This window comes from Camelus bactrianus, chromosome 10, assembly GCF_048773025.1.
Source record: "Camelus bactrianus isolate YW-2024 breed Bactrian camel chromosome 10, ASM4877302v1, whole genome shotgun sequence".
In the NCBI taxonomy this organism is placed as follows: domain Eukaryota; kingdom Metazoa; phylum Chordata; class Mammalia; order Artiodactyla; family Camelidae; genus Camelus; species Camelus bactrianus.
In genome coordinates this window covers 41,466,983-41,494,192 of record NC_133548.1, presented here as the reverse complement: position 1 = coordinate 41,494,192, position 27,210 = coordinate 41,466,983, and the positions used below count along the sequence as shown (strand labels likewise).

Below are 27,210 nucleotides of genomic sequence, written 5' to 3'. Positions count from 1 at the left end.
GGAAGACTGGAGGCTGAGCTAGCAAGTGTGAGAGGCTGAATGAGAGAAGCTGTCCAAGGTTCCCTGGGACCCTTGGATCCAAGAATGAACGATTTCCTGGGTGACTGTAGAAACTTCTCTTGCTGGCCCTGGTATTCCTTGAACATGCATACCTTTCCCAGTGAGAGGGACATGGACCGCGCTGTGCGAGGAACCCCATCTTCTGCAACAGGAGGGAACAGAGAAGAGAACTCAGGTAAGTTTTCAGTGTAGGCTCCAGCAGGAAGCAGAGAGCAGGAACTAAGCCAGGGTACCTATGGGCCAAAGCTGGTCCTCAAGAGATGCCCCAAGGGCCTAGGTGCCGAGGTCACTGAGTTCGACTCTTCACCCTTTGAGACAATCATCTGCAGAGTGGGGGTTTTTTGGGACAGAACTTTCATCCTAACTCCTCTGGGCACTATGAGAAGCCCCAACCTTGCACTTCTGGTCCCCACTGCACAGTCTCTGGGTAATGCCCCAGAGAGTGTGTGAAGATTCCTCGTAGCAATACCTGGGCTCATTGGGACATTTTTACTCATTCAAGGAATGTACAGTCACAGAAATTATGAGCAGGGAAGGTGAAATGTTGATAAAAAATGAAAACTTGTTGCCAACAGTAATTTCAATATGTCATCTACAAAGTAATTTGTAACAAAAGAAACCAGCACCCCAGGATTCTCTTCTCCTTGGTATATATATTAAGTGATAACATTCAAATAAAGTATTTAGCACTACATCTGGGTAACACTGCCACAAGTAAACATCAATATGTGCAGAGGAAGGTTTTTGAACACTCAATTCACTTTGACTCAGTTTGACCAATACTATCTAGTCTGTATAGCTGTCTATCCCTCACATTCATGTATTTTAGGTGTGTCTCTTGAAAACCACATAACTGATATTTTTTCTTGATCTAATCTAAGATTTTCTATCAACAAGTTTAAGCTGTTTATATTTCTTGTGATTGATATGTTCTCACCATCTTATTTTGTATTTTCTATTTAGCTTGCTTCATTAATTGATTTTTTTTCTAACCACTCTTACCCCCACAAAATTGGTTTGGAGTTCATATATTTTAGTTCTAATCTTTGGTGTGCCCTTTAAATTTTTAACATTTTACATGACTTAAATTTTAAATAAATCAAGATCTCTATTCCTTTCCTGGATCAATGCTAAAACAAACATCACTCTTTCGAATCTTATATTGCTTTCCAATATTTTTATTGCACTGTTTTTGGAATCGCAAATTATTATGATTGTTGTTTTACACAACAATCATACAATAAGTGAATACTTATTTAGATTTACCCCATGTTTACAGAAGTCTCTGTTGCCATCCCTTCTTGCATCCTACTTTCTTTTGATCTCAATTTTCTTTTTCCCTAAGTACATCCTTTAGCTGTTCTTTTGGCAAGAGTCTGTGAGAGGTAAATTCTCGTGAAAGGTCTTTATCAAGCTCACATAATAGTTTAGCTGGTAGTATTATTTCTAGGTTGGCAGTTATTTTCTCTCAGCTCTTTGAACACTTTACTTCTTTGTTTCCTGGTGTTAGTATTGTTATTTGAGAATTGACATTTCTTTGTGAATAATCTGTCTTCTCTCTCTGGTTACTTTTAAGATCTTCACTTTGTCTTTGGTGTCCTAAAGGTTCTCTTTGATATGTTTTTCATTTCTCCTGCTTGGAATTCATTGTACTTTCTAAATGCAATCATTCATGTCTTTCTTTAGTTCTGGAAAATTCTCAGATCCTGGAAAATCCCTTTGAATATTTTCTCTACCCCATTCTCTTCTCATGGATTGCTTAATAAATGTATTTCAAAGTTTCACATTCTAAATTTCATATCACGTATCTCATAACAATTCTTTCATATTTAAAATTAATATTATCCCTCTGAACTACATTTTGGGTAACTTTCTCAAATCTATCTTCTGGTTAACAAATTTTCTCCTCAACCATCCTCAATCTGATGTAAATGTTGTACCAATCAGGATAAGCTAGTTATACTACAATAATAAACAACTCCAAAGTCTTAGCAGCTTATAACAACTGAGATTATTTCTTGCTTTTGCTACACGTCCCTTTCCTTATGAGTTGGCAGCAGGCTCTGCTCTGCATTTCCTAACTCAGGACTCAGGCTGATGGAACTTCTACCCTTCTGGAGCAGTGATGGTTGTCATGTCCAGAGGAAGAAACGTATGGCAAATTGCAAACTGGTTCTTATGGACCTCAGCTCAAATGTGACATGTCCTTATGCTCACATTTAACACCAAATCACATGGCCTCCCCTAATTTCAAGGGTATGGAGAAGTGTGCCCAAAAGGAGGAGATCTGGAATATTGAGGGGTAGCTTCTACTCTTAACCATGACTCCTGAACAACTGAGTTTTTAATTTTCATGCCTCTATTCCTCATTTCTAGGATTCTATTTTCTTCTTTTTTTGATAATCATTTTCTTTTACTCTCATATTTTTAATTTATTCTTTCATGCCTCTAATAATTTTACACATATCTTTAAAATTTTTTTTTATCAGATTATTATCTGCTATCCTTAGGATATAATCCTATTGTTTGAGAGTCTAATGATTTTTGCTCATGGTGGATTGTTTTCTTGTTTATTTTATAATTCTATATTGTAAACTCATCTTCTGTGACACTTTATGCAGAGGAATCCTGTGTATCTTGGGTGCAGGGCGTGTCTCTCCAGAGTGGTTTGTATTTGTTTCCGACTGTTCCTAGTGGCACCATTGTGATGTTCTTTCCAGAATCTCTGCATATTGCATCATCACTTCTGTTATGCAAGTACTCTGTGGGCATGCAGTTTTACTAAGAGGAAGGAGAAAGTGGTTTTTTTCCTACTAAAGTCCAGGGTGAAACAGGCAAACGTCCTTGACTTGTTCCATTGTAGGTTGGTGATTATGCCAAGGATGCAGTCCTCGGGAAGAGGCTCAGAGTCAGCTCTCTCCAGTCTGAGGCCTCATCTCAGATTGCACGTGAGTGCAAAAGTCCAGAGCCCAGAGAGCTGAGGCTGCCTCTTATCCCCAAGGAAGCTGCAGGGTCAGCTTGGTTTCAGTTCTCTTTTCTTTTCTTGCATCTGAGTATTTCCATTTTTTTTCTTGTGGATTCAGCTATTCTTTTAGTCCAATGTTTGCTTCACTTTATCCAGCAGAAATTTCTACATATTTGTAGTCAAAGGATTTTCAAGTTTTCTAGTCAGCCAAAATAGCAGAACCAGAAAATATTCTTTATATATGAAGGATTCAGACAATTAATAAAATACCAGTCTTACCAGTGGGTAGAGGATATAATTAGAGAATTTAGGCTAGTGGAAATACAAATGCCCAATAAACATTTGAAAAGGTCAAGAAATATAATTAAAACTATGAGAAGAGGTACAATTTTGGCCCATCAAAGTCAAAACCATTTTTAAAAAGAAAAGACAAGAATGTCCATGGCACAATGAACCAAGCATTACTGTCACCCATTGAATGGGAATATCAATGGATTATTTGGAAATAATTTGCTTTAAGAGCCTTATAAATATTCCTTTTCCCTAAGCTAGTATTCAGACTTCTAGAAATCCACTTTAAGGAAATAACCCCAAATGCAGGCAATTAGCATGTTTCATATTCAGAAAAAAAAAACCAACAGGATTTTTTTTCTTTTAAAGTGTATCACCTTTCTTGAAATCAGAGACATTTTTCTTTCGCTGTAGTCTTCAGAGTCTCAGGCATAGACAGAGATTGCATATACAACAAAGAAGTCCTATAAAAGCTTAAAGAACAAGCACCATCAGGGAATGCTCACAGAGTATCTGATAGGCACGTCTTGCCCCTCTGCACCAGCCCAAGCTGAGGTGTAGCTCGAAGAAACAGTGGAGTGGGAACAAATGTGTGAAAACCACTTGTCCACCATTCAACACTCAGCTACCCGAGCACTATAAATGCTTTCTCATGCCCCCAGACTGAACATGGGACCCTGCGGTGTGCAACCCATGGAAGTCAGCTTGCTTCTGTCACAGCATCGGTTACACTGTCCTGCCCTCACCCCAGGTTGAGAGCTCCTTTGAGTCAGAGGCTGGGTCCCTTCATCTCTCTATTCAGTATGGCACGTGGGGGCACACCAGAGGGGCTCAATAAATGTCTGGAGAATGAATGAAGGAGACTCATGAGCAACTGTGCTCATTCCATAAATTGTGGGAAAGGTGGTTCGCAGGGGATCGGCACCTTGCAGGACAATAACAGAAGTGCCCATGTATTAGGATTTCTTTGGTGGCAGCTTCTCCAACTTCCTGCACTGACAGAGAGAGGTCTGTTAGAGGCCCAGATGCATGTGGGTCAGGAGCTGTGCTGCCAAGATCCAAAGCAGACCGTCTGCAGCATGTGTGTGCTGCCTTCGGACTCTGGGAAGCGTCACTGATATTCCCCAGGAAACTTGTGAAACCTCCTGTTTATAAAGGCTTCTCCATCTGTTATACTTTCTGTACTTTCCCTCCTCTTGCTCTTGGTAACACGGATGTTTGCGTTCCACAGGGATTCCTGTCGCTAAAAGGTCTGTTTTCTCCTGCTAATACCATCCTCATCAGCCAGAGCTTAAACTCTGGCAGCTCCCAAGGAGAGATCCTGGTCCAAAGCACCATCCTCCTCCAGGGCCGTGGCAAAGCCTCCTAACTCATCTCTCCATCCCTCAATGTCCACGCTTTCCTAATGTATCACCCAATCTGAAGTCAGAGCAGTCTTCTAAAAGTAAAATCTGATCGTGGCAGCTGGTGTAAACTCCTCAGTGCCTCCTCACTGCCTGGAGGACCAAGGCCCAGGCTGTTAGCATAGCCTGGCAGGTGGCCCTGGTCTAACAAGTCTCACCTTCAACCTGTCGTCGTCACACTGCAACCCTGCAACCACATCGGACTGTCTGTTCCATAGTCATCTCACCCCAACCTCCACACCTTTGTTTCCTCCATCCATGACATATTTCCCCTTCTTTCCTGGAGAACTCCTATTTTTACTTTAAAATACTACCACTTGATATTAAGCAGAATCAGGTGGCCCTTCCTCTGTGCTTTTATAACAATCTGTATAGAACTCTTTTTTTTAAAGAGTATTTCTTTAAAACACTTGTTCACGAGTCTGCTGCTATTTATCTCAGCAGCCTCTCCTTTAGCCATGCTCCCACTCTAACTCCACTGCCCAGACTCCATTTCTCACCTGGACTATTGTAATAGCAGCTTCCTGGGTTTCCCTGTCTCTAATGTTGCCCCAGTAATGTAACTGCCATACCACTGCAAGAGGGAATCTCCTAAACTATATACAATCATGTCATTTCCATGATTAAAATCTTTGGTTGGATCCCTAATGCTTTCCAAGATAATGCGCACATTCCTTAGCATGTGCTGCCCAAAGAGGGGGCCCCAAAGCACAAAGACTGTAAGGTCTGGGGTCTATCACTCTCACAAAGGAGGTTGAATTCTTGCAGCCTGGAGGCTTTGCATCAGTGGTCAGCCACACTGGTTGATTGTGTCAGGAGTCACTTGAGGGTCATTTCATGTTTTCTGGTTCCAGGCCCCCGGGCTCACAGGAGCAGGGGGTATGAGGGGCCTGGAGGCAGCACTGAGGGGGCAGGGAGCTTTGCCCATCCTGACACAGGCCCTGGGGCTGCCCCGTAGGTATGATCCTAGCCTAGATCCAACGGGGACTCATGTCACAGGGCCAGGGTAGGGGCAGGAGCCCAGTTCCTTACCAGAGGGACCACAGCTACGGCTTGAATTCTGATTGGCAAGTTTTTTAAACTCCATGAGCTCTGCATGGTCCTTCTCATATGTCCTCTTCAGGTTCTCCACGTACTGCATCATCACTTCTGTTGCTTTTGACATGCGCTTTTCCTGCAAGGAAGGAGAGTGTGAGCACACAGGGCACTTGGAGGAAAGGCTCATCAGCACTCTTTGCTCTGAGCCAGGCTCTCTGGGCTGGGGGACCAATCAGATGTGACTCTGCCCTCTAAGAGTTTGTGGTCTGGGATGTGAGCTGAGGGGGCGCTCAGACACCTACACTCAAGGAGAACGAGAACAAGTCCAGCTACTAAGCCTCAGGAATGAGAGGGCAGAGTTATCTCTGCTTTCAGGGAGTGGGCTGGGGAGGCTTCATGAGATGGACTGATGTGCTTTGGGGTGTGGGCAGCATCTGGGCACACAGATAAGGGCAGGAGGGACAATGCAGAACATGCAGGCCAGGGAACTCCAAGAGCCAAGGTCCAGACACAGGACATCATGGAGCTTGTATCTAGGTGAAGCTTTACCTTCCAGACAGAATCCTTTGGAGAGGGAAAAGGAAGGGGTGCCGTTGAGAATTATGCTGGGATAACAGACATATACCAGAACTGAAAAAATCAGAAAAGTACAGGTCACCTACTTATGCAGGAATCAGCAAGTGGTTGGGTTTGTTCATAAGAAGAAAGGGTAAGTTAGGGCTGGGCTATGAAGGACCTCAAATGCTAGACTAAGGAATTTGGATTTATTCTGAAGGAAGAGGGGAGCCACCGAATGTCTTAAAGGAAGGGAGTGGCATAATTGGGTTACCTGTGGAGACTAGACTAAAGGGAGTGAGAGCAACAAGGAAAGAGAGGACCAGTGCCTGAACCAGTCCAGTGGAACCAGAGAGAATGGTGAGGACCCAGACACAGAAGCTACCAGGAGCAGGGTGAAGACAGGAGTGAGCAGTGCATGGGCTGAGAAACACATTTGGGAAGGTTGCACAGAACAAGGAAGATTCTTCTCTGCTGATACTCCTTGCATCCCTCAGAGAGACATGTTCAGTGACCATCCCCGGGAAAAAGTCCCCGCAGTCCTGAGCTGAGATCAGCCACTTCCCTAGAGCTCTCTCTCCCTTTGTTATTCCTCCAGCTGGAGTGGCTTCCTGGGTGCTGATGTTGAGTTAGGTGTCCCTTCCCCTGAAGAGCAGAGGTGGGACAGCCCAGTGGCTTGTCTTTCCTTCGTTCTATGAGAACCAGGAATACCCCTGCCATGCAAGCAGTGCAGCAGGACATGGGTCCACGGTAACAGCAGCAGAAGTAACAACATCTAGGTGGTTTACAAGTATCATAACAGCCCTAAATGGCACACATTGTCATCATCCACATCTGGAGAAGCTTGAGCACAGACAGCTTGGTAACTGACCGGAGGTCACACAGTGAATCCTGGTAGAGCTGGGATTAGAACTCAGGCAGTCTGACCCACAATCCTGTGCTGGATTGGGGTGGTGCCCGGTGTGCTTCAGGACTTCAAAGTGGTTGCAAGGGAGCCAGACGTGGGCCTGCACTCTAGCTTTGCCCCTCACTAGTGCTATTACCTTTCTGAGACTTCACATCTTCATCCATAAAGATAGTTACTTCACAGGGTTGCTGGGAGGATTCACGAAACAAACTAGCTTTTCCTAAAGCATGTTTTGCCATATACTAGTCCCATGGGAAGTGAATAGGTATTTCGTGAAAAAAATAAAAGGTTGAATGGGGTTACTCAAATACATTTGAGAAATATATAGATAACATTAAACAGGCTTTTTCATTATAGGACTTCTCAAACCTTTGATTATACCAACGTGTGTTAGAAATCTCCAAGAAAGGAAGCTAGTACACAGCAGCTCCCAAGTGTATGGGTTCACAGAAACCTTTCCCAGGGAGCATCCTGAGAATTTGGCGGTCCACCAAAAATACTCTGAAAAAACCATCACGTACATAGGATGTCTGGCACAAGAGCCACCATCAGTAAGTTAACCATCAAGATCTGTGGTTGTCGCTGCTTGCACTACTGCTCCAGTGACTGCAGGCGGGGCGGAGCTCACCTGGCGGACAGCCCCCACCATCTCAGCCCGGCTGGAGAGGCGGGCAGCCAGGCGGTGCAGGACAGCAATGTCTTCCAGCAGCTTCTGGTAGGTCTCGCGGTGCTCACAGTGGTGCCAGAGTGAAGCTGAGGACTGAGGAATGAGAAGGAACATCACCTGGGGTCCTCACAGGCCAAGATTTGACTTGGGCTGTCACAAGACGAGCCCTGGTCCCATCTTGGCTGAGAAGAGGGGCCTTTGCAGGGCCCGGGCTTCCACTGTTTCTGGGATTGGAGAAGACCAATGTGGAGGCTCTCTACCTGGCCGGCTGGAAGGAAGGGAATCACATCCCAGTCTCTGGTCCCCAGGCCACCCAGCCCCCTCCGGAGAAGCTGCCAAGGACTCAGAGGCCTGACCCACCGCCCTGGGGTAACCAGGCGTCCCTGCCTCAGCCCCTCCCAGCTCTCCGAGGAAGACTCCGCCTGGCTCAGGGCCTTGGCCTGATTTCTCATTTCAGGAGAAATGACCAAACTTGCTGACTGAGAAACCCGGCAGGGCCCTGGGGGACAGACCTTCCTGCAAGGATTCCCCAGTCAGGCTCCACAATTACCGTAATGGAAGCTTTGAAGTTTTCCAGTTCCTTCTCTGTGTTCTCCTCTGTCAGGTTGCGTTCCCTTTCCGCCTGGTTAATTCTAGATTCCAGGGTGTAGCTGTCATTTCTAAAGGCCAAGGACAGTTGTACAAACACGTTCTGTTGGGAACAAGAGTGTGGGAGAGGTGCTAGGAGGAGTCACTGCAGGCAGCAAGACTGAAGCTGTGTTTCTTGCACAAGCGTTTTACTTTAGCTCCTGGAACCAGTCCCCAAAGCAGCCACAGAAAAGTGAAACTTTCCCTTCGTGAAGTAAACTCCACAAAAGATGGTGAAATAGTAACCTGAGGTCCATGCTAGGCTCTTCCCAGGACGAGAAGATCAAAGGCATTTTACTGAAAAAATTAGTAGGAGAATACCACTGTTTTTCCCTGAATGTCAAGAAAATAACATCCCGTATTTGGGTTTAGATAAACTCAGGCCAACACAGCTGATTGTGTAAGCAGTTTGGGTTCATGCTAGGATTTATGGCACGTGGGTTTTTGGAGGTTTCACATGAAACCACTGTATTTAAAGAAATCCCACTCGAGATGTAAGCCTGTTGACTCAAAGCAAACTTTAACCAGCATCTTGCTGAAATACTCCAAATCCTACAATGAAAGCAGCTTTAGAAGTTGCCAGGACATGAAATAAGGCCAGATATGATTCTTTTTGAATGATATGAAGCTTTCTGGGACAAATATTCCATGCCAAAATGCAGCCTGCATGAATGAACTTGGAAAGGTGGCGTTGATCAGACATAGAATTCTTGGTCTAATAGGAAACTACTGGGGAGGAGAAACAGACAGATGGGCTCTACACAGGAAGGAAGCAATGGTCTTCACTTTTACAGCCTTCATTTGCCCTGCCTGCATCAAGTGGTAGCAGATTTACACCCTTGGGATGAACTGACTCTACCTGAGTTCCTGCAGTTCATGTAACATGGCCCATGGTGAGCAGACATCTCCAGGTGGAGAAATGATGACCCTGAACTGTCCAATACTGATGACGATGGCATCATCGAAAGTGACTCCTTGTGGTGTATCTGCTATACGCCAGCACTGCCCGGAGTTTCACGCACCTTAGGTCATTTAACCCCTCATCAACCCTCTGCAATAAAAACTGTTACATTCACTTTCCAGGTAAAGAGACCGAGACCAGAGAGGTCATTAGCTTGTTCAAGGTGACACAAGGGAGTTGCAGAGCCAGGATTCAGCCTCATACTATCTCACTCCAAAGCCTGTGCTTCTTTTCACCGTGTGGAGCACTGACCATGTCAGGACACACCTGAGCACAAGAGCTCACAGTTAATTAACCAAACTGCCCACGGTTGTTTTCACCAACGTGGATAGGTGGGGAGTCTGTCCTACCCAAGCCTCCGTCAAGTTGATCAGTGATGCTCAGTGTTTACTTCTCTATACTGGGTTATCGCCTTAACAGCAGGGTGACGTAAAGAGCCCCGAATTCAGGCAGAACACTTGGATCCAAATGTTGGTTCAGCTAAGCCCTGGGTCTGGGATCTCAGGTAGGTTATTTAATTCCTCAGTTTCCTCCTTTGTCCTGCTTCCTGCTCTACCCGTTTCTCAGAGCTGATGGGAGGGTCAGCTGAAGGATGGATAAGCGTGTGTCATGGACTGAAAGTGCTGTGTCTGTGTGCAGGCTGTTACTACCCGTGCCAGACAGTTCACACTGTCCGCCTCCCTCTGTTTCTGGGGTCCCCTGGGTCTCAGGAAGGGTATGTTCGTTTTCTTGTTATCAAGACTGTAAAATCTTCCATCCTCCCTACCTGGACTGAAGAGATTCTGGAATTGGATCTGGAATGTTCTTGCTCCCTTCCTTCTATCAACACCAACATAATTGTCATGGCAACAAACCACTGCTGGTGTTGGGAGCCTTTACTGTCTCACCTGGGCTGCGTTCTCTTTGGCCATCTATTCCTTCACCAAAATGAAATGCAGACAAATTCCTCTCGGCTCACTCACCACCCTCACCACCCTCATGCGGACAGCATCTCTACAGAGATGAGGGGGCCCCAAGGGGAGTAGACCGGAAGCGAGATATCAGGGAAGGCGGGAGCGCTGACCTCACAGCCTCCCACCTTGGCTGGGCTGGCTTCCTTATGTTTGAAAAGCTCAGAAGGAAAGTGCCTTCTTCTTCCAAAGTTTGTAACTCAAAATCTGACCATCTTTTAATAATTTTGAAATAAATTTGATTCAGTTCTGCAGCCTCCCAGCTGATATTGGATACCTGAGTCATACTTTTAAAGAACATAAACAATCCTCAAAGAAATGTGGAATTTCCAACTACCTTCTCATCTCTGACCAAATTTGTCAAAATCTTCCATTAACTTGAATGGGGGTGGGAGGGTTCTCAGTGGTTCAATAGGGCTGATCATGGCGTCCACATTATCCCATGGTTACTCATTATCATTTTTGAGTAAAAATGTCAGGAGCTGAGACTGCAGAAGGGAATGTTTTGAATAAACCCGCTCGAGCCCTGGCCCTCAGTTTCATAAAGAATTGTAGTTACTTACCTCAACTTCCTTTTCACTGAGTGGCGGGGCGCTGTGAAAAAGAAAAGACATGCAAATGAACTTTATCCACTCTATGAAATAAAGCAAAAGACACCTTTGAACAACCAGGAGACCAGGTGTTTCCAGGTATGTCACAAGCAGGGTTGGTGAGCTGGGAAAGAGGCAGGGTACCCTTTGTGTGAGCTCTGTAACCCGTAAGAAATTATTCACCCAGATAGTGAATCCAACAGAGCAAGTGTGGTGCAAAATATTAGATCCTGGGGTCAGAGCTCCACCATTGCCTGTAGTATCTGTGACTTTGGACAAGTTATTTAAATTCTCTAAGTTTGCTCATCTATAAAATGGGAATAATATGTACCTTGCAGGAGTCTTATAAGGAATCTATATACGTATGCACATATAAATGTAGGCGATGTCGGTGATTATCATGACTAACTCACAGGTGTGCTGTGAGGACTTAATAAGAGAATGGAAGAGCTGTGTACTTTATAAATTGTATACATCAGAACAGCCATTATAGTTTTTCTGGGGCTACCCATATCTGTAAAGCCTGACCCTCTTCCTGCCTCTGAGGATTGTGCATGTGAGTCAAGGGTGCATGTGAGTCAGACAATAAACGGTAGGAATGAGCAGCCAGAGCTCTTCTCCCCATTGAGAGCCTCCTCCGATGGCTGGAACCAGAGATCAGGCAAGAAAGTCCCAGCAGGCGCAGAGGGTGCGGTTCCCACAGCAAGCATCTTCCACTCTGCACGCTCACTCTGTTGATGCTGCTGCTGCCGTTCCGGCCGGTGACTAAAGCTAGCCTCGTTCTGAAACCCAGACAATGTAAATAATGCCTGGGCCCTTTCCTGTGCTGGGGTGGGAGGACCGGGAGGAGTCCGACCGGCGTCACAGGACTTGGCAACAGATCGTGCCATCGATAAGATCCTCAGGAAACACAGCTTCCTCCCTCTCACGGGTGTGGAGGGACCCTGAGAGCAAAGGTAGGGGTCAGCTATCTCTGCAAGGGACTGGTTCTCACCCCTGACGAGGAACTATGAGAACCTTCCTGTCAGGATGAGGCAAAGAGACCCCACGGCCATCAAGTCAGCAGAGCACAGAGCACAGGATAAACAAGTGCAAAGATGTTTGACGCTTACAATTCTTGTCACAACCCCACCTGTCAAGTCCTTTCCTCTGTGGAACAGCCAACAGAATCTTAACTGTCATACAGAACATGCACATCTTGCTTCAACGATTTATCAAAACTCCCTGAGCTTGCCTTTGACCCCTGGCTTTGTTTGGATAGTATGTGAAATTTATATATTTTCATCAATTATTAACCAAAGTTATTTTTCTGTTTTGATGACTTTCTGCTTTTTGGCTGTAGAACACACTTTTTAAAAATATCAAGGCCCTTGAGGACTCAAGTAGGTGTGGTTTAGGTAAAGAAGCCATGTGACATGGCCAGCTCCTGAAGCAGAGAGCTATGTTTTACGGACTGGCCCAGGCAGGTAAAGGGCAGAGCTGTGGCCCTCCCAAAAGATGGAGGCCTAGCAGGTGATGTACAAGGAGACCACTCTGGATGTCACTATGTACCTCAGAATTCAAACTGCCTTAATAAGCGAGGCCTCTACTGGACTCTCTTTCCACTCTTCAGCTACGTTGGCCATTCTGTTCTTTAAACACACCTCACTGTGGCCCCAGGGCCTTTGCATTTACCATTCTGCCCCTTTTCTTCACTCTCTTTTGTAACTGCTTTATTGAAATATAATTCACTTACCATAAAATTTACCCTTTTACATTTGCAATTCAGTAGTTTTTAGTATATTCACAGAATTATACAACCATCATTATAGTCAATCTTAAAACTTTTTAATCATCTCCAAAAGGAACCCTGTACCAATTAGCAGTCACTCCCCCAACCCCTATCCCAAGCCCTAGGCAAGCACTAATTTACTTTTGTCTCTACGCATTTTCCTATTCTGGATATTTCATATAAATGAAATTGTACAACATTTGATCTTCTGCAGCTGACTCTTTTCACTTAGCATAATGTTTTCAAGGTTTATACATGTAGTAGCATATATAAATACTTCATTTTTATTGCTGAACAGTATTCCACTCTATGGATATATCACATTCTATTTATCTACTCATCAGTTGATGGACATTTGTCTATTTATCTACTCATCAATGGATGGACATTTGGCTTGTTACCACTTTTTTAGATATTATGAAAAATGCTGTTACAGGACATTTGTGTACAAGTTGTTGTGTGGACATATATTTTCATGTCTCTTTGTTATATACACCTAGGATTGGAATTGCTGGGCCATATGGTAACTATATGTTTAACTTTTTGATGAACTGCCAAACTGTTATTCCAAAGTGGCTGCACCATTTTACTGAGAATTCTAATTCCTCCACATCCTCACCAACACTTATTATTGTCCACCTTTTTTATCATAATCATTCTAGGGATTTAAAATGATACCTCATTTTAATCATTTATGATATATGATATATCATTTAATGAATTTATCATTTATTATTTATGATATATCATTTGAATTCGTACTTCCCTAATGACTAATGATGTTGAGCATCCTTTCATGTGTTTATTAACCCCTTATATATATTTGAAGGAAGGTCAGTTTAAATCCTTTGCCCATTAAAAAAATTAGTTGTTAATTATATTCAGCCAAAAAACAGAATGAAATTTTGCCAGTTGCAACAACATGGATGAATTTGGAGAGTATTATGTTAAGTGAAATAAGTCAGACAGAGAAAGACAAACACTGTATGATATCACTTATATGTGGAATCTAAAAAAAAATAGCAAACTAGTGAATATAACAAAAAAGACGCAGACTCACAGATACAGAGAATAAACTAGTGGTTACCAGTGAGGAGAGGGAAGCAGGGAGGGGTAATATAAGGGTAGGGGGAAAAGAGGTACAAACTATTATGTATAAAGTAAGCTACAAAGATACATTTTACAACACAGGGAATATAGTCAGTATTTCATAATAACTATAAATGGAGTATAACCTTTAACAATTGTGAATCACTATATTGTACACCTGAAACTTGTATGATATTGTACATCAACTACACTTCAATTAAAAATAAAAAATTAGTTGTCTTTTTATCAAATTATAAGTTCTTTATATATTCTAGAAACAAGTCCCTTATTATAAACATGATTTGCAAACATTTCCTCTCATTTTGTGGGTGGTCTTCACTTTCTTGATGGCATTGTTTGTATCACAATTTTTTAATTTTGATGAAATACTATTTATTCATCTACTTTTTTCTCTTGGTGCTTGGGCTTTTGGTGTCATATTTAAGAAACCATGGACTAGCTGGAGGTCACAAAGATTTGCTCCTATGTTTTCTTCTAACAGTTTTATAGTGTTGGCTTTTACATTTAGGCCTATCATCCATTTCAAGTTAATTTCTGTGAATTATGTGAAGCAGTTTTCCATGTTTACTCTTTCGCACGTGGCTGTCTAATCATCTAAGCACCACCTGCTGAAATAGCTGCACTTTTTGTCTGGAAATCTCTTCACTGAAGTCTTTGCAAGAATGGCTTCTTTCTGTCATTTGCATGTCTCAGATTAATTACGTCTTTATCACGGAGGCTTTCCTTGACCCCCTACCCAATGTTCTGTTTCCGTGCCATTCTCTGCTGCCTATTTGGTGGTCTTCCTAGCAGCTTAGCCATCTGAAATCATTCATTTGGTTACCTGAAAATTATTTGTCTCCCCACCTGGAATGTAAGTGCCATAGAACAGGGAAGGTGTCTGCTTGTTTTCCACTTTGGCACATAATAGATACTTAATGAATATCTGTTGATTAAATGCCTGCTTATTCTTTCTGTTGGTATTTGACCCTGGGGCTACCTCATCCAATTACATCTCCTCTTTGCACTCCTGTTAACCAACCGCTGACCACCTCCCTAATTTGGGTTCCAGACCTAGTTTTTCTACAACCCATTCAACTTGCTGATCCTATGAGCTCCTTCTTGGTATGGTCTAATTCCAATTCACATATTCCACATAAAACACGAAACCAACTCCTTCGTCATATTAAATTCAAGTATAATATTCAAGTATAATAATATTATACTTTAAAATTACTCAAGTATACTATTCCCATATTTCTGCTGGGGGAAGGAAACTTGAAACTCTGGCTTCCTTTTATTGGACAGGATCTTAGGGTACAGTTTATCCATCTATGCCAAGCCCAAAACTAGGGCCCAAAGAAGGGCCCAAGTTGGAAACTGCCTCTATTAAGGCCAGGAGCAGGGAGGTTGGGGGCAGGCAACATGGCTCTTGACACAATGCATGAGAGCCACTGATCTCAGTCTGAGCCTAGACCACATGCCTCAGAAGCAGACCTTATTTATGCAGGCCTAGTATGGCCTCATGGTTGGTAACTAGTATCTTCTCAAGCTCACTTACTTGAGAAGACAGAGCTGCTCAGTCTCCCTCTCCTGGGGAGGCTGGCAGAATTTAGTCAGCTAGAAGTATGCCCTAGTCATACTAAGTATCTTCAGCTTTGAGGAAAAAGAAGCCAATCACACTCTTGACCAGCCTTGCTCCTTGCAGATGGAAATGGACCGATGGAGGTTTGGGTACTTGTGATAGGCCCCTGGCACAGGTGGAAAGGCATTAGGTCTGGAACCAGTGACTCTGTCACTTACTAGCACGTTGCTTTGTCTCCCTGTTCCCTGGTTGAGGATAAAATAAAACCTGCCTTTTCTGCCTCACTGGGTTGTCACAGACACTGAAAGACACACAGCATGTAAATATGCTCTGTAACCTGCAGTGGTTTCCTGCCTCTGGACACGCACTGCCTGCCTCCCACGAGGTGAACCAGCCTGACCCCCGCCCTCCTCCAGCTGTGGATGCAGCCCGCTTCTGACTTATTTCTAGCACTTTTCCTAGAAAAGTGCTTTAGTCGCTAAGTTCCTGAGTACTGCCCTGGTCACTCTACGCTTTAGGTGATTACAGTGTAGAATTTGAACATAACACAGCCCCTGGCAAAACTTGTCTTCCTCTCAGAAGGAATTCTTATGTCTGCTTGCTCTTAAAGGTCGTTTCCTCCAAACAGTTGCTGAGCTAGGCGGGGGGCCTCACTTGCAGGTGCTCTCCCAATCCCTGCTGCTTGATGGTGCCTCTCCTCTCTCCTTCATACTCCAAACACTTTCAATTCAACAATCTCAATTATCAAGGGCTGTCATGTGCTGACAGGGTCCCAGGTCCCTGCTCACATGCTGTCTTGTTAGCTAGGGCAGCTCCCTACCCATGACAGAGCACTTCCGGCCCCCATGGTATAGGTGAGTAGGCCGAGGTTCAGGAAGCAAAGCCACTTTCCTCCCGTGTGTGGAAGAGCCTGCCAGGTTTTCCAAGCATCCTGCCTCGTGTGTTTCCAAATGTTCTACATCTCTATCTAAGCAGATATCTCACTTAGAATCTCCCAGTTGTAGGTAAACGGTGACGTGAGGTTGAAACCATTTCTCCTGGCCCAACACCCACCACCCTCTGCTGCCATGAGCCTCTGGGACCCTCATGCCCCCCTACGAATCCCACCTGCTCTTTGAGTTGGAACCACCTCCCCTGGCCCTTTATTATTCTTTTTGTTTTGGGTGCATCAGCCTTGTCTGGACTATTGGACTTTGACCCTACTGGGGTCAAAAACCAAGTCTGGTACTCCTGTGTTCAGAATCGAACACAGGGGCCACCCATGCCCTGATTTTACCTTCCAGGGAGAGACTTGTGGACCCGCAGTTTGCGCAGCAGCACGTCAGAAATATTGGGCATGACATCCAAGCCGCTCTTGGACTCTTCTTCCTCAGTAGCTGGGGAGAGTTCAGAAGGGGGCCCTGAAAAAATAAAGTGTTTAACTTATAAAATGTTTGTTTGAAATCACATTGTACTCTTGGCAACGTGCTTCAGTAGTAAGGAAGAGCTTTAATAATTATTAGAACCTAGTTATATGTCAGGGGCTTTATAATTGTTATTTTATCCTCACAATGACCCAATGAGCTAGAACTTGATCATCCTATTTTACAGGTGGGTAAACCAAGACTCAGCAAGGTTACCACTTGCTTAAGGTCACAGAACTAGTAAATGGCATAATCAGACTTCAGTTCTATTTGCTCCAAATTCTATGGTCTTCCTATCACTCTCCAGAGTATCTACCAGGCCCTTGTGTCTGGGGTCTGAGATTTTTACAGTTACCCACGATTCACCATCTTTCATGGGTTTTGACCCATGAGCACATTTCCAGAATTATAGTCCAGGCCAGAGATCAGGACTATGGCCAAGGCTGTGGTAGCCATTTAAATGGAGCTAAGATTGGGAGTCATGAGTTAGAATTAGAAACCTCACCAGGGGAGACCATGCAGAGAGAGGAGGAGGTATAGTTTGGCTCAAGGTAAAGAATGTTTAAATACTTTGAGCTTTCCAATTACAGAACGGCCCTCATGAGTTTCCTAGTACTCAAGGCATCCTGCGAAGTCTGGAGGGCCACCTGTGAGATGGGGCAGTCAGTGATCCTTCTTTGGATATGAGGTTGGATTGATGTTCTCTTAGCTACCTGCCACCTCCTGGGTTCTGTCCTGGCACTTACTGCTCTCTCACACTTCCACATGACAGACGGCAAACCTTGTGGCCTCACTCTACCTTTATGTACCCCCACTGCACCCAGCAGAGAGATAGTGAAGCAGTGGGCTCCTGAGGAATCTATATGATTGACTGAACCACACGAGGTCTAATAATCACTGGAAAGTCATAGCAGGGGCTTGTGCCTAGAAAAGTCCCCTAGGTTGAATCCCACCTCCCAAAAAGGGAACTAGTTAGGGCTTCCAGCCCTGCTAAAATTGCTATCTTAAGAGTGATCCCAGAACTAGTGGATCTCAGAACTGGCCACCCTCCTCCTGAACTCAACCCAATTAACAACAACAACAACAACAACAACAACAACAACAACAACAACAAAGTTTTTAAACCATCCAAAAATATACTGGCTATTCTCTTGTACGGGAAAAGACAATAATCTTTAAAAGTACCGGCCAGAGAAAGACAGAACTTCCTAGGAATAAATGTAGAGCTCCCACCTGTGATCACCCCACTTATTCCCTCAAAGGATCAGTACTGAGAGGAAGATGTCAGGGGAAAAGTTGGGACACATTTTTGTAGTCACTTTTTTGACTACAGAGCCAGAAAAGAACTGGACCGATGGGTGCGCAGGCAGCCTGCAGAGGTGGTTCAGAAAGTTTCTCTAGAGTAGGAAGGCCTCCGTTCCACCATGACAATACTCCAAGACAAAGCGCTGTCTGTGCTGCTATTTGCTTTTTGCCCTGAGGAGGAGCGGAGAGGAAAGGCAGAGTAATAGCCTGGTACTCTACCAGAGCTGATTATCTCTGATTTATAGAGGGATTTACCAGAAGGGGAGATGAAAGAGAAAATAAATAAAACAAGGCCCTTTGATGGAATGAGTGGCAAGAGACATATGGAAAGCCCCAAATGACACTGCCATCCCATCTCTACCCATGCTTCTGAAAAAGTGCAGAGTGGCCAACTCCTTGAATTTGTCTATCTTTTCCTTCCTCTATCTGGCAGGAGAATAGGACTGGCTGCTAGGAATAGCTGAATCAAGTCTGGAAAATAAATACCCCAGCAGGTTGCCCCTATAATTCTACCCTGAACTGGTGAAATAATCCATGCCCCACTACGGCCCACCCACAGAATAAGATATGCCCCTACTTTACTGTAATAAATTCAACTGTGAGACTGTGAACAAAGTTATAGAAAAGAAGCAGAAACCAATCCCACAGCCACCGCTACCCACAGCTCCACCTCAACTTCCCCTTCTCCCCACCACCCAAGCAGTAACAAAGCAGACACAGATACCCAGTCCTCGACTAAGCACTGCCAAGAGGGCAGAGATCTCAGTTAAGGTAGGAAAAAGTCAATGAGAATTCACCTACACAATGTATATAGGTCAAGAGAAAAATCCAGGTAGAAATATTCATACCAAAAAGGAATTAAATTGTATAGCACAGGGAAATAAATACAAGATCTTGTGGCAGTTCACAGCGAAAAAAAAAAAATGACAATTAATGTATGTATGTTCATGTATAACTGAAAAATTGTGCCCTACACTGGAATTTGACACAACACTGTAAAATGACTATAACTCAATAAGAAAAATGTTTTAAAAAAAGAAATTAAATGAAAACAAATGGCCTGGCAACTACACTAAAATTGTGTAGTCAAAAGAGGAAGGAAAGAGGGGAGGAAGGTATAATGGAAAGAAGGAAATGTGCAGGAGACAGATGTCAGGATGGAAATAGAGATGCAAGAAACTCATCAAAAATGCATTTTTGTGCAAAATGTATACCACAAATGCATTGACTCAAGGAGAAGTCAGAACCTGAAAAAAATGAAAATAAGAATCTGAGGTGAGATGAAACGACCATACAAAACGGAAAATTACAATTTCAGGAAATAAACTGAAGACCAAAATAACAAAACTAAGCCCAAAATTCTAAAAACATAGAACTAACCAATATGTTGGAAATATGAAGGAATAAAAAATTAAACTAAATTAGTGGGGGAGACTGAGGTGAGCTCCAGGAAGGAAAGAAGGAAAGAACGATTGAAATATTTAGAGGTAGAAACATGGAACTGCAGTTGAGACACTGATGAAAAATTTATGGATTCTGGTGTCTCTGTAGTAAACAAAAGGAAGAAAATGTTCAAAGACACAGGAGAAGAAAAATTTTCCTCCACTGAGAGAAAAGCTGAACTTGCAAATTGAGAAAGCACACCATGTTAGGAAAAATACATATGTATCTTACTCTTTCTATGTTTGTATATGTATCTTATATAGATCTATATCTATACACGGATATAGAAATGCTTCTCCAACTATCCTCAAAGAAAGAGAAAGTCACCTACAAGGAAAAGTGAGGTTTGAGGGGGTACTGCAAATCAGCTGGCCTCAGACTTCTCTACAACTTTGAATACAGTGTAGCATCTACAAAGCTTTGAGGAAAAGAGTGATCCAGGATTTATAACCATCCAAGCTGTCCTTCAGGAATAAAAACAACATTTTCAAACATGCCAGAATTTAGGGAACATGCACCTCTAAGCCCTTCTGGGAAAACTACTGAATAATGAAATCCAGCTAAACATGACGTAAATCAAAATTACCAACTTGGGAATGGTGAGCCACAGTAAAGAGACTGGTGGTGAGCATTAAATTCTTTTACTTATAGGTTTAAGGCTAAATAACAATGAAAATTATGGTTACAGAATGGAATGTCAATGTTACAACCTTGAGAATATGAAAAGAATTATGATCTGTATATGTAGAGGTGGAAAGGTTGGGAAGAAATACTGCCATTCTCATCTTTCCCTGCAGGAAGTGAATATTCCAAACTTGACACGTGTAATATAAAAAAAGTACCTTAATGACTCCAAACACTTAATGTATTTCAAAATATGTATTTTGACAGTTTTAAAGGTTCCGGTCAAGATGGAGGTGTAGTATGACCACGAGCTCATCTCTCCTCACAACTATAACAAAACCACGACTGACTACTAAACAACCATTTAAAAAAAAAAACAAAAAACTGGAACCTAGCAAAAAAGATCCTCTTCAACTGGAAACAGAAAGAGTGTACCTCAGCAGGACAGCAGAGAGGCATGCTTGTGATATATTCAGGCCCCATATTCCTCGGGTGGGCGACCCACAAGCTGAAGAATAATTAAGTTGCAGAGGCTCTCCCACAGGAGAGTTCTGAGCCCCATGTCAGATTCCCCAGCCTGTGGTTCCAGCATTGGGAGAAGACCCCAGAACATCTGGCTTTGAAGGCCAGCAGGGCTTAACTCCAGAGCTCCATGGGACTGCGGGAAAAAGAGATTTCACTCTTTTCGGAAGTGCACACAGAATTTTGTGCATGCTGGGACCAAGGGCAGAGGCAGCGACTTCATAGGAATCTGGGCCAGACCTGCCTGCTGGTTTTGGAAAGTCTCCTGGGGAGGTAGGGGGCAGTTGTGGCTCACCCTGGGGACATAAAAGCTGGTGGCGGACATTCGAGAAGTGTTCATCTACTTGAAATTTTCTAGAGGCTGACATCTTGCTTGGATCATTAGCTCCAAGACCTAGCCCCACCCAACAGCCTGTAGGCTTAAGTGTTGGGAAGCCTCAAGACAAATAACACACTGGGTGGAAACACAGCCTTCATCCATCAGCCGACTTCACAGAGTCCATAGCTGCCTCCAGGCATGCCCCTAGGCATGGCCCTACCCACCAGAGGGCCATGACCAAACTCCACCCAGCAGTGGGCAGGCACTCCTCCTGCCAGAAAACCTGCATAAGCCTCTAGTCCAGACTCACCCACCAAGGGGGCAGATACCAGCAATAAGAAAACAATAATCCCAAAGCTTGTGGAAAGAATCCACAAACACAGGTCAGACTCTACTCTGGGACCAGCTGGACTCTGGCCCTTGGGTTACAAGAGAGAAGTGTACTGCTGGGATGCACAGGACATCTCCCACTGAGGGCCCTTCTCCAAGGTTGAGAAACATAACTAACCCACCTGAAAACACAAATAGAAAGTTAGACAATATGAGGCAGCAGCAGAATATCTTCCAGGCCAAGGCACAAGATATAATCCCAGAAGAGGAAATAAAAGATGAGGAGATAGGCAACCTATCTGAGAAAGAGTTTAGAGTAATGATGGTGAAGATGTTCAGAGAATTCAGGAAGAGTACAGATACACAGAGGGAAGTTTTTAGCAAATAATTACAAAATACAAAAAGTGTCCAGAGTTGAAGAATACAATGACTGAAATGGATAACAGACTAGAAGGAACCAAAGACAGAAGAATGGATCAGTGAACTAGAAGACAGATTAGTGGAAATCACTATTGCAGAACAATAAAAAGAAAAGAGAATAAAAAGAAATTAGGATAGCTTAAGAGAAATCTGGGACAATATGAAGCATCCTAATATTCACATTATAGGGGTCCCAGAAAGAAAGAGAAAGGACCTGAGAAAATATTCAAAGAGATAATAGCCAAAAAATTCTCTAACTTAGGAAAGGAAACAGTCACCCAAGTCCAGGAAGCACAGAGAGTTCCACACAGGATTAACCCAAAGAGGAACATACTGTGGCACATAGTAATCAAATTGACAAAAATTAAGGATAAGGAGAAAATATTAAAATCAGCAAGAGAAAAACAATAATTAACATACAAGGGAGTTCTCATAAAGTTATCAGCTGACTTTTCAGCAGACACTCTACAGGCCAGAAGGAAGTGGCATGATATATTTAAAGTTGTAAAAGAGAAAAACTTATAACCATGAATACTCTATCCAGCAAGGCGTTTGTTCAGATTTGACGGAGAAATCAAAAGCTTCACAGATAAACAAAAGCTAAAAGAATTCAGCACCACCAAACTGGCTTTACAACAAATGTTAAAGGAACTTCTCTAGTTATCAAATTGCAAGAGAACAAAAAGAAGAAAGAAAGAAAAAAAGATCTACAAAACAAACCCAAAACAATGAATAAAATGGCAATAAGAACATTCATATTGATAATTACCTTAAATGTAAATGGATTAAATGCTCCAACCAAAAGACACAGACTGGATAAATGGATACAAAAACAAGACCCATATATATGCTGCCTACAAGAGACCCACTTCAGAGATAGAGACAGATGCAAACTGAAAGTGAATGGATGGAAAAAAATATTCCATGCAAATGGAAACCAAAAGAGAGCTGGAGTAGCAATACTTATATTAGACAAAATAGATTTTAAAATACAGACTGTTACAAGAAATGAAGAAGGACACTACAGAATGCTCAAGGGATCAATCCAAAAAGATAGCAATTGTAAATATATATGCACCCAACATAGGAGAACCTCAATATATAAGGCAATTGCTAACAGACATAAAAAAAGAAGTCAACAATAACACAATAATAGTGGAGGACCTAACACCCCACTTACATCAATGGACAGATCATCCAGACAGAAAATCAATAAGGAAATACAGGCCCTAAGTGACACATTAGGCAGATGGACTTCATTGATATTTAGAGCATTCCATCCAAAAGCAACAGAATACATATTCTTCTCAAGTGCACAAGGAACATTCTCCAGAATTGACCACATGTTGGCCCACAAAGCAAGCCCCAGTAAATTTAAGAAAACTGAAATTGTACCAAGCATCTTTTTTAATCACAATGCTATGAGGTTAGAAATCAATTACAAGAAAAAAACTACAAAAACTGCAAACACTTGGAGGCTAAATAATATGCTACTAAACAACCAATGGATCACTGAAGAAATAAAGGGAAAATCAAAAAACACTTTGAGACAAATGAAAATACAATGAGCCAAAACCTCTGGGATGCAGCAAAAGCAGTTCTAAGGAGGAAGTTTATAGCAATACAAGCCTACCAGAGGAAACAAGAAAAATCTCGAATAAGTAACCTAACCTTACACCTAAAGCAGCTAGAAAAAGAAGAACCAACAAAACCAAAAGTTAGTAGAAGAAAAGAAATCATAAAGATCAGAGCAGAAATAAATGAAATAGAGACTAAAAAAAAAAAAAATCAACAAAACTAAAAGCTGGTTCTTTGAAAAGATAAACAAAATTGATAAACCTTTAGTCAGACTCATCAAGAAAAAAAAGGGAGATGGCCCAAATTAATAAAATCAGAAATGAAAAAGAAGACGCAACTGACACCACAGGAATACAAGGGATCGTAAGAGGCTACTATGAGCAACCATATGCCAACAAAAAGGACAACCTAGAAGAAATGGACAATTTTTTAGAAAGGTACAATTTGCCAACATTGAATCAGAAAGAAACAGAAAATATGAATAGATCAATGACCAGTACTGAAATCAAATCAGTAATTTAAAAATTCCCAGAAAACAAAAGTCCAGGACCAGATGGCTTTTCAGGTGAATTCCACCAAACATTTAGAGAAGAGTTAACACTTACCCTTCTGAAACCATTCCAAAAAATTGCAGAGGAAGGAACACTTCCAAACTCATTCTACCAGGCCATTATCACCCTCATACCAAAACAAGACAAAGATAACAACAACAACAAAAAATTATAGGCCAATGTCACTTATGAATATAGATGCAAAAATACTCAACAAAATACTAGCAAATTGATTCCAACAATGCATTGAGAGGATCATACACTATGATCAAGTGGATTGTAAGGATTTTTCAATATATGCAAATCAATCAATGTGATACACCACATTAACAAACTGAAGAATACAAACCATATGATCATCTCAATAGATGCAGAAAAAGCTTTTGATAAAATTCAGCATTGATTTATGATGAAAACTCTCCAGAAAATGGGCATAGATGGAACATACCTCAACATTATAAAGGCCATATATGAGAAACCCACAGCTAACATCATACTTAATGGGGAAAAGCTGAAAGCATTTCCTCTAAGATCAGGAACAAGACAAGGATGCCCACTCTCACCACTTATTCAACATAGTTTTGGAAGTCCTAGCCATCACAATAAGAGAAGAAAAAGAAATAAAAGGAATCCAAATCAGAAAAGAAGTAAAACTGTCACTGTTCATGGAGGACATGATACTATACATAGAAAACCCTAAAGAAGTGACCAGAAAACTACTAGAGCTCATCAATGAATTTGGTAAAGTTGCAGGATACAAAATTAATATACAGAAATCAGTTGCATTTCTATATACTAACAATGAAATAGTGGAAAAAAGAAATTAAGTAAATAATCCCATTTACCATCACACCAGAAAGAATAAAACACCTAGGAATAAACTTATCCAAAGAGGCAAAAGACCTGTACTCTGAAGACTATGAGACACCGATAAAAAAAATTGAAGATGATATAAACAGATGCAAAGATATACTGTGTTCTTGGATTGGAATAATCAATACTGTTAAAATGGCCATACTACCCAAGGCAATATACAGATTCAATGCAATCCCTATCAAATTACCAATGACGTTCTTCATGGAGCTGGAATAAAAAAATGTTAAAATTTGTATGGAAACACAAAAAACCCCAAATAGCTAAATAGTCTTGAAAAAAGGAAAACAGAGCCAAGGGAATCATGCTCCCTGACTTCAGACTATACTACAAAGCTACAGTAATCAAATCAGTATGGTATTGGCACAAAAACAGACACATAGATCAAGGGAACAGGATAGAAAGTCCAGAAATAAACCTACGCACTTATGCTCAATTAATCTATGACAAAGAAGGCAAAAATATACAACGGAGAAGAGACAGTCTCTTCAATAAGTGGTTCTGGGAAAACTAGACAGCTACCTGTAAAGGACTGAAATTAGAACATTCTCTAACACCATACACGAAAATAAACTCAAAATGGATTAAAGACCTAAATGGAAGACTAGATACTATAAAATTCCTAGAGGAAAATATAGGCAGAACACTCTTTGACATAAATCACAGCAATATTTTTTTTTGTACCAGCTCATACAGTAATGGAAATAAAAGCAAAAATAAACAAATGGAATCTAATTAATCTTAAAAGCTTTTACACAGCTAAAGATATCATCAAGAAAACAAAAAGACAACCTACAGAATGGGAGAAAATATTTGCAAATGATGTGACTGACAAGGGACTAATTTCCAAAATATATAAACAGCTCATACACCTATCAAAAAAACAAGCAATCCAATCAAAAAATGGGCAGAAGACCTAAACAGATATTTCTTCAAAGAAGACATCCAGATGGCCAACAAGCACATGAAATGATGTTCAACATCACTAATTGTTAGAGAAATGAAAATCAAAACTACAATGAGATATCACCTTACATCAGTCAGAATGGCCATCATTAAAAAGTCCACAAATAATAAATGCTGGAGAGGGTGTGTAGAAAAAGGAATCCTCATACACTGCTGGTGGGAATATAAATTGGTGTAGCCACTATGGAGGACAGTATGGAGATTCCTCAAAAAACTAAAAATAGATTTACCGTATGATCCAGCAATCCCACTCCTGGGCCTATATCTGGAGGAAAACATAATTTGAAAAGACACATGTACCCCAATGTTCATAGCAGCACCATTTACAATAGCCAAGATGTGGAAACAACCCAAATGTCCATAGACAAATGACTGAGTAAAGAAGATGTGGGGTGTGTGTGTGCGTGTATACCACCCCCACACACACAATGGAGTACTACTCAGCCATAAAAAAGAATAAAATAATGCCATTTGCAGCAACATGGATGGACCTGGAAATTGTCATTCTAAGTGAAATAAGTCAGAAAGAGAAATAAAAATATCATATGATATCATTTGTATGTGGAATAAAAAAAAAGACACAAGTGAGCTTATCTACAAAACAGAAACAGACTCACAGACATAAAGAACAAACTTATGGTTACCAGGGCATAAAGATGGTGGGAAGGAATAAGTTGGGAATTCGAAATTTGCACCTCTTGGGGAGTGACAGAAATGTTAACTACCTTGATTGTCGCGGTGGTTTCATTGGTGTATACATCTATCAAAACTCATCAAATTGTGTAGTTTAGTGAATAGGAATCAAACTGTAATAAAGGTGTTAAAAAAGTTTTAAAAACTGGTCTTTTTGGAGGAAGCAATTACCAAAATTTAACAAGTCCTACAGTTTCACTTCATTTTAATTCAAGTTCAATTAAATTTTAATGCTTTTTACTAAAAAAAAAAAACTACATCAAGCAATTTAGCATAATCTCTCTCCTCCTCCCTCCCTTCCCCTCCCTCCTGTATTTGTAGGGAAGGGGGTGTATGGTGTAAGTGATTTTTACTTTCTTCTTTGTATTTCTCACTATTATTTGATTAGTTTTGCTAATGGACATGAGCTATTTTTAATAAAAACAGTAAAATTACTTGTAAAATATCTGCTTATCCTAGCTTATTTCAATGAAAGCATTTGTTTTCAGCAATCTCCAGGATTTGGAAAAGTAACCTATGGGGCTTCTGGTTAAAGATGTTCTGAGGCCCAGGATGACCCCTCAAAAGGTCAAAGTTATTTGACCTGGGGATAAACTTTCTCCAGATCTGTTTTCTCAAGGAGGCCTTTTCCCTACCTGAGATTTGAGGGCTCTGAGCACAGACTAGGGGTGTCTGGAAGGACTGCCTCAGCCCACACCTCTCTCAACATCCAGGTCCAGATATC

At 41.9% G+C, this 27,210-nt stretch overlaps 1 protein-coding gene across 8 annotated transcripts in view; it reads right to left on the bottom strand.

Annotated features, from left to right (window-relative positions):
* Window positions 1-27,210, bottom strand: part of IRAG1 (inositol 1,4,5-triphosphate receptor associated 1) — a 148,886-nt gene that overhangs the window by 17,121 nt on the left and 104,555 nt on the right. For 7 of the 8 annotated variants that reach the window (XM_074372401.1, XM_074372402.1, XM_074372398.1 and 4 more), the window contains 6 exons: window positions 16,736-16,859; window positions 10,988-11,018; window positions 8,437-8,577; window positions 7,848-7,979; window positions 5,752-5,893; window positions 153-202 (listed from right to left, as the gene is read on the bottom strand). In XM_074372401.1, coding sequence (XP_074228502.1) covers window positions 153-202; window positions 5,752-5,893; window positions 7,848-7,979; window positions 8,437-8,577; window positions 10,988-11,018; window positions 16,736-16,859 — 620 coding nt within the window. The remainder of the gene's footprint in view (window positions 1-152; window positions 203-5,751; window positions 5,894-7,847; window positions 7,980-8,436; window positions 8,578-10,987; window positions 11,019-16,735; window positions 16,860-27,210) is intronic. The other variant, XM_074372396.1, reaches the window with a different exon arrangement.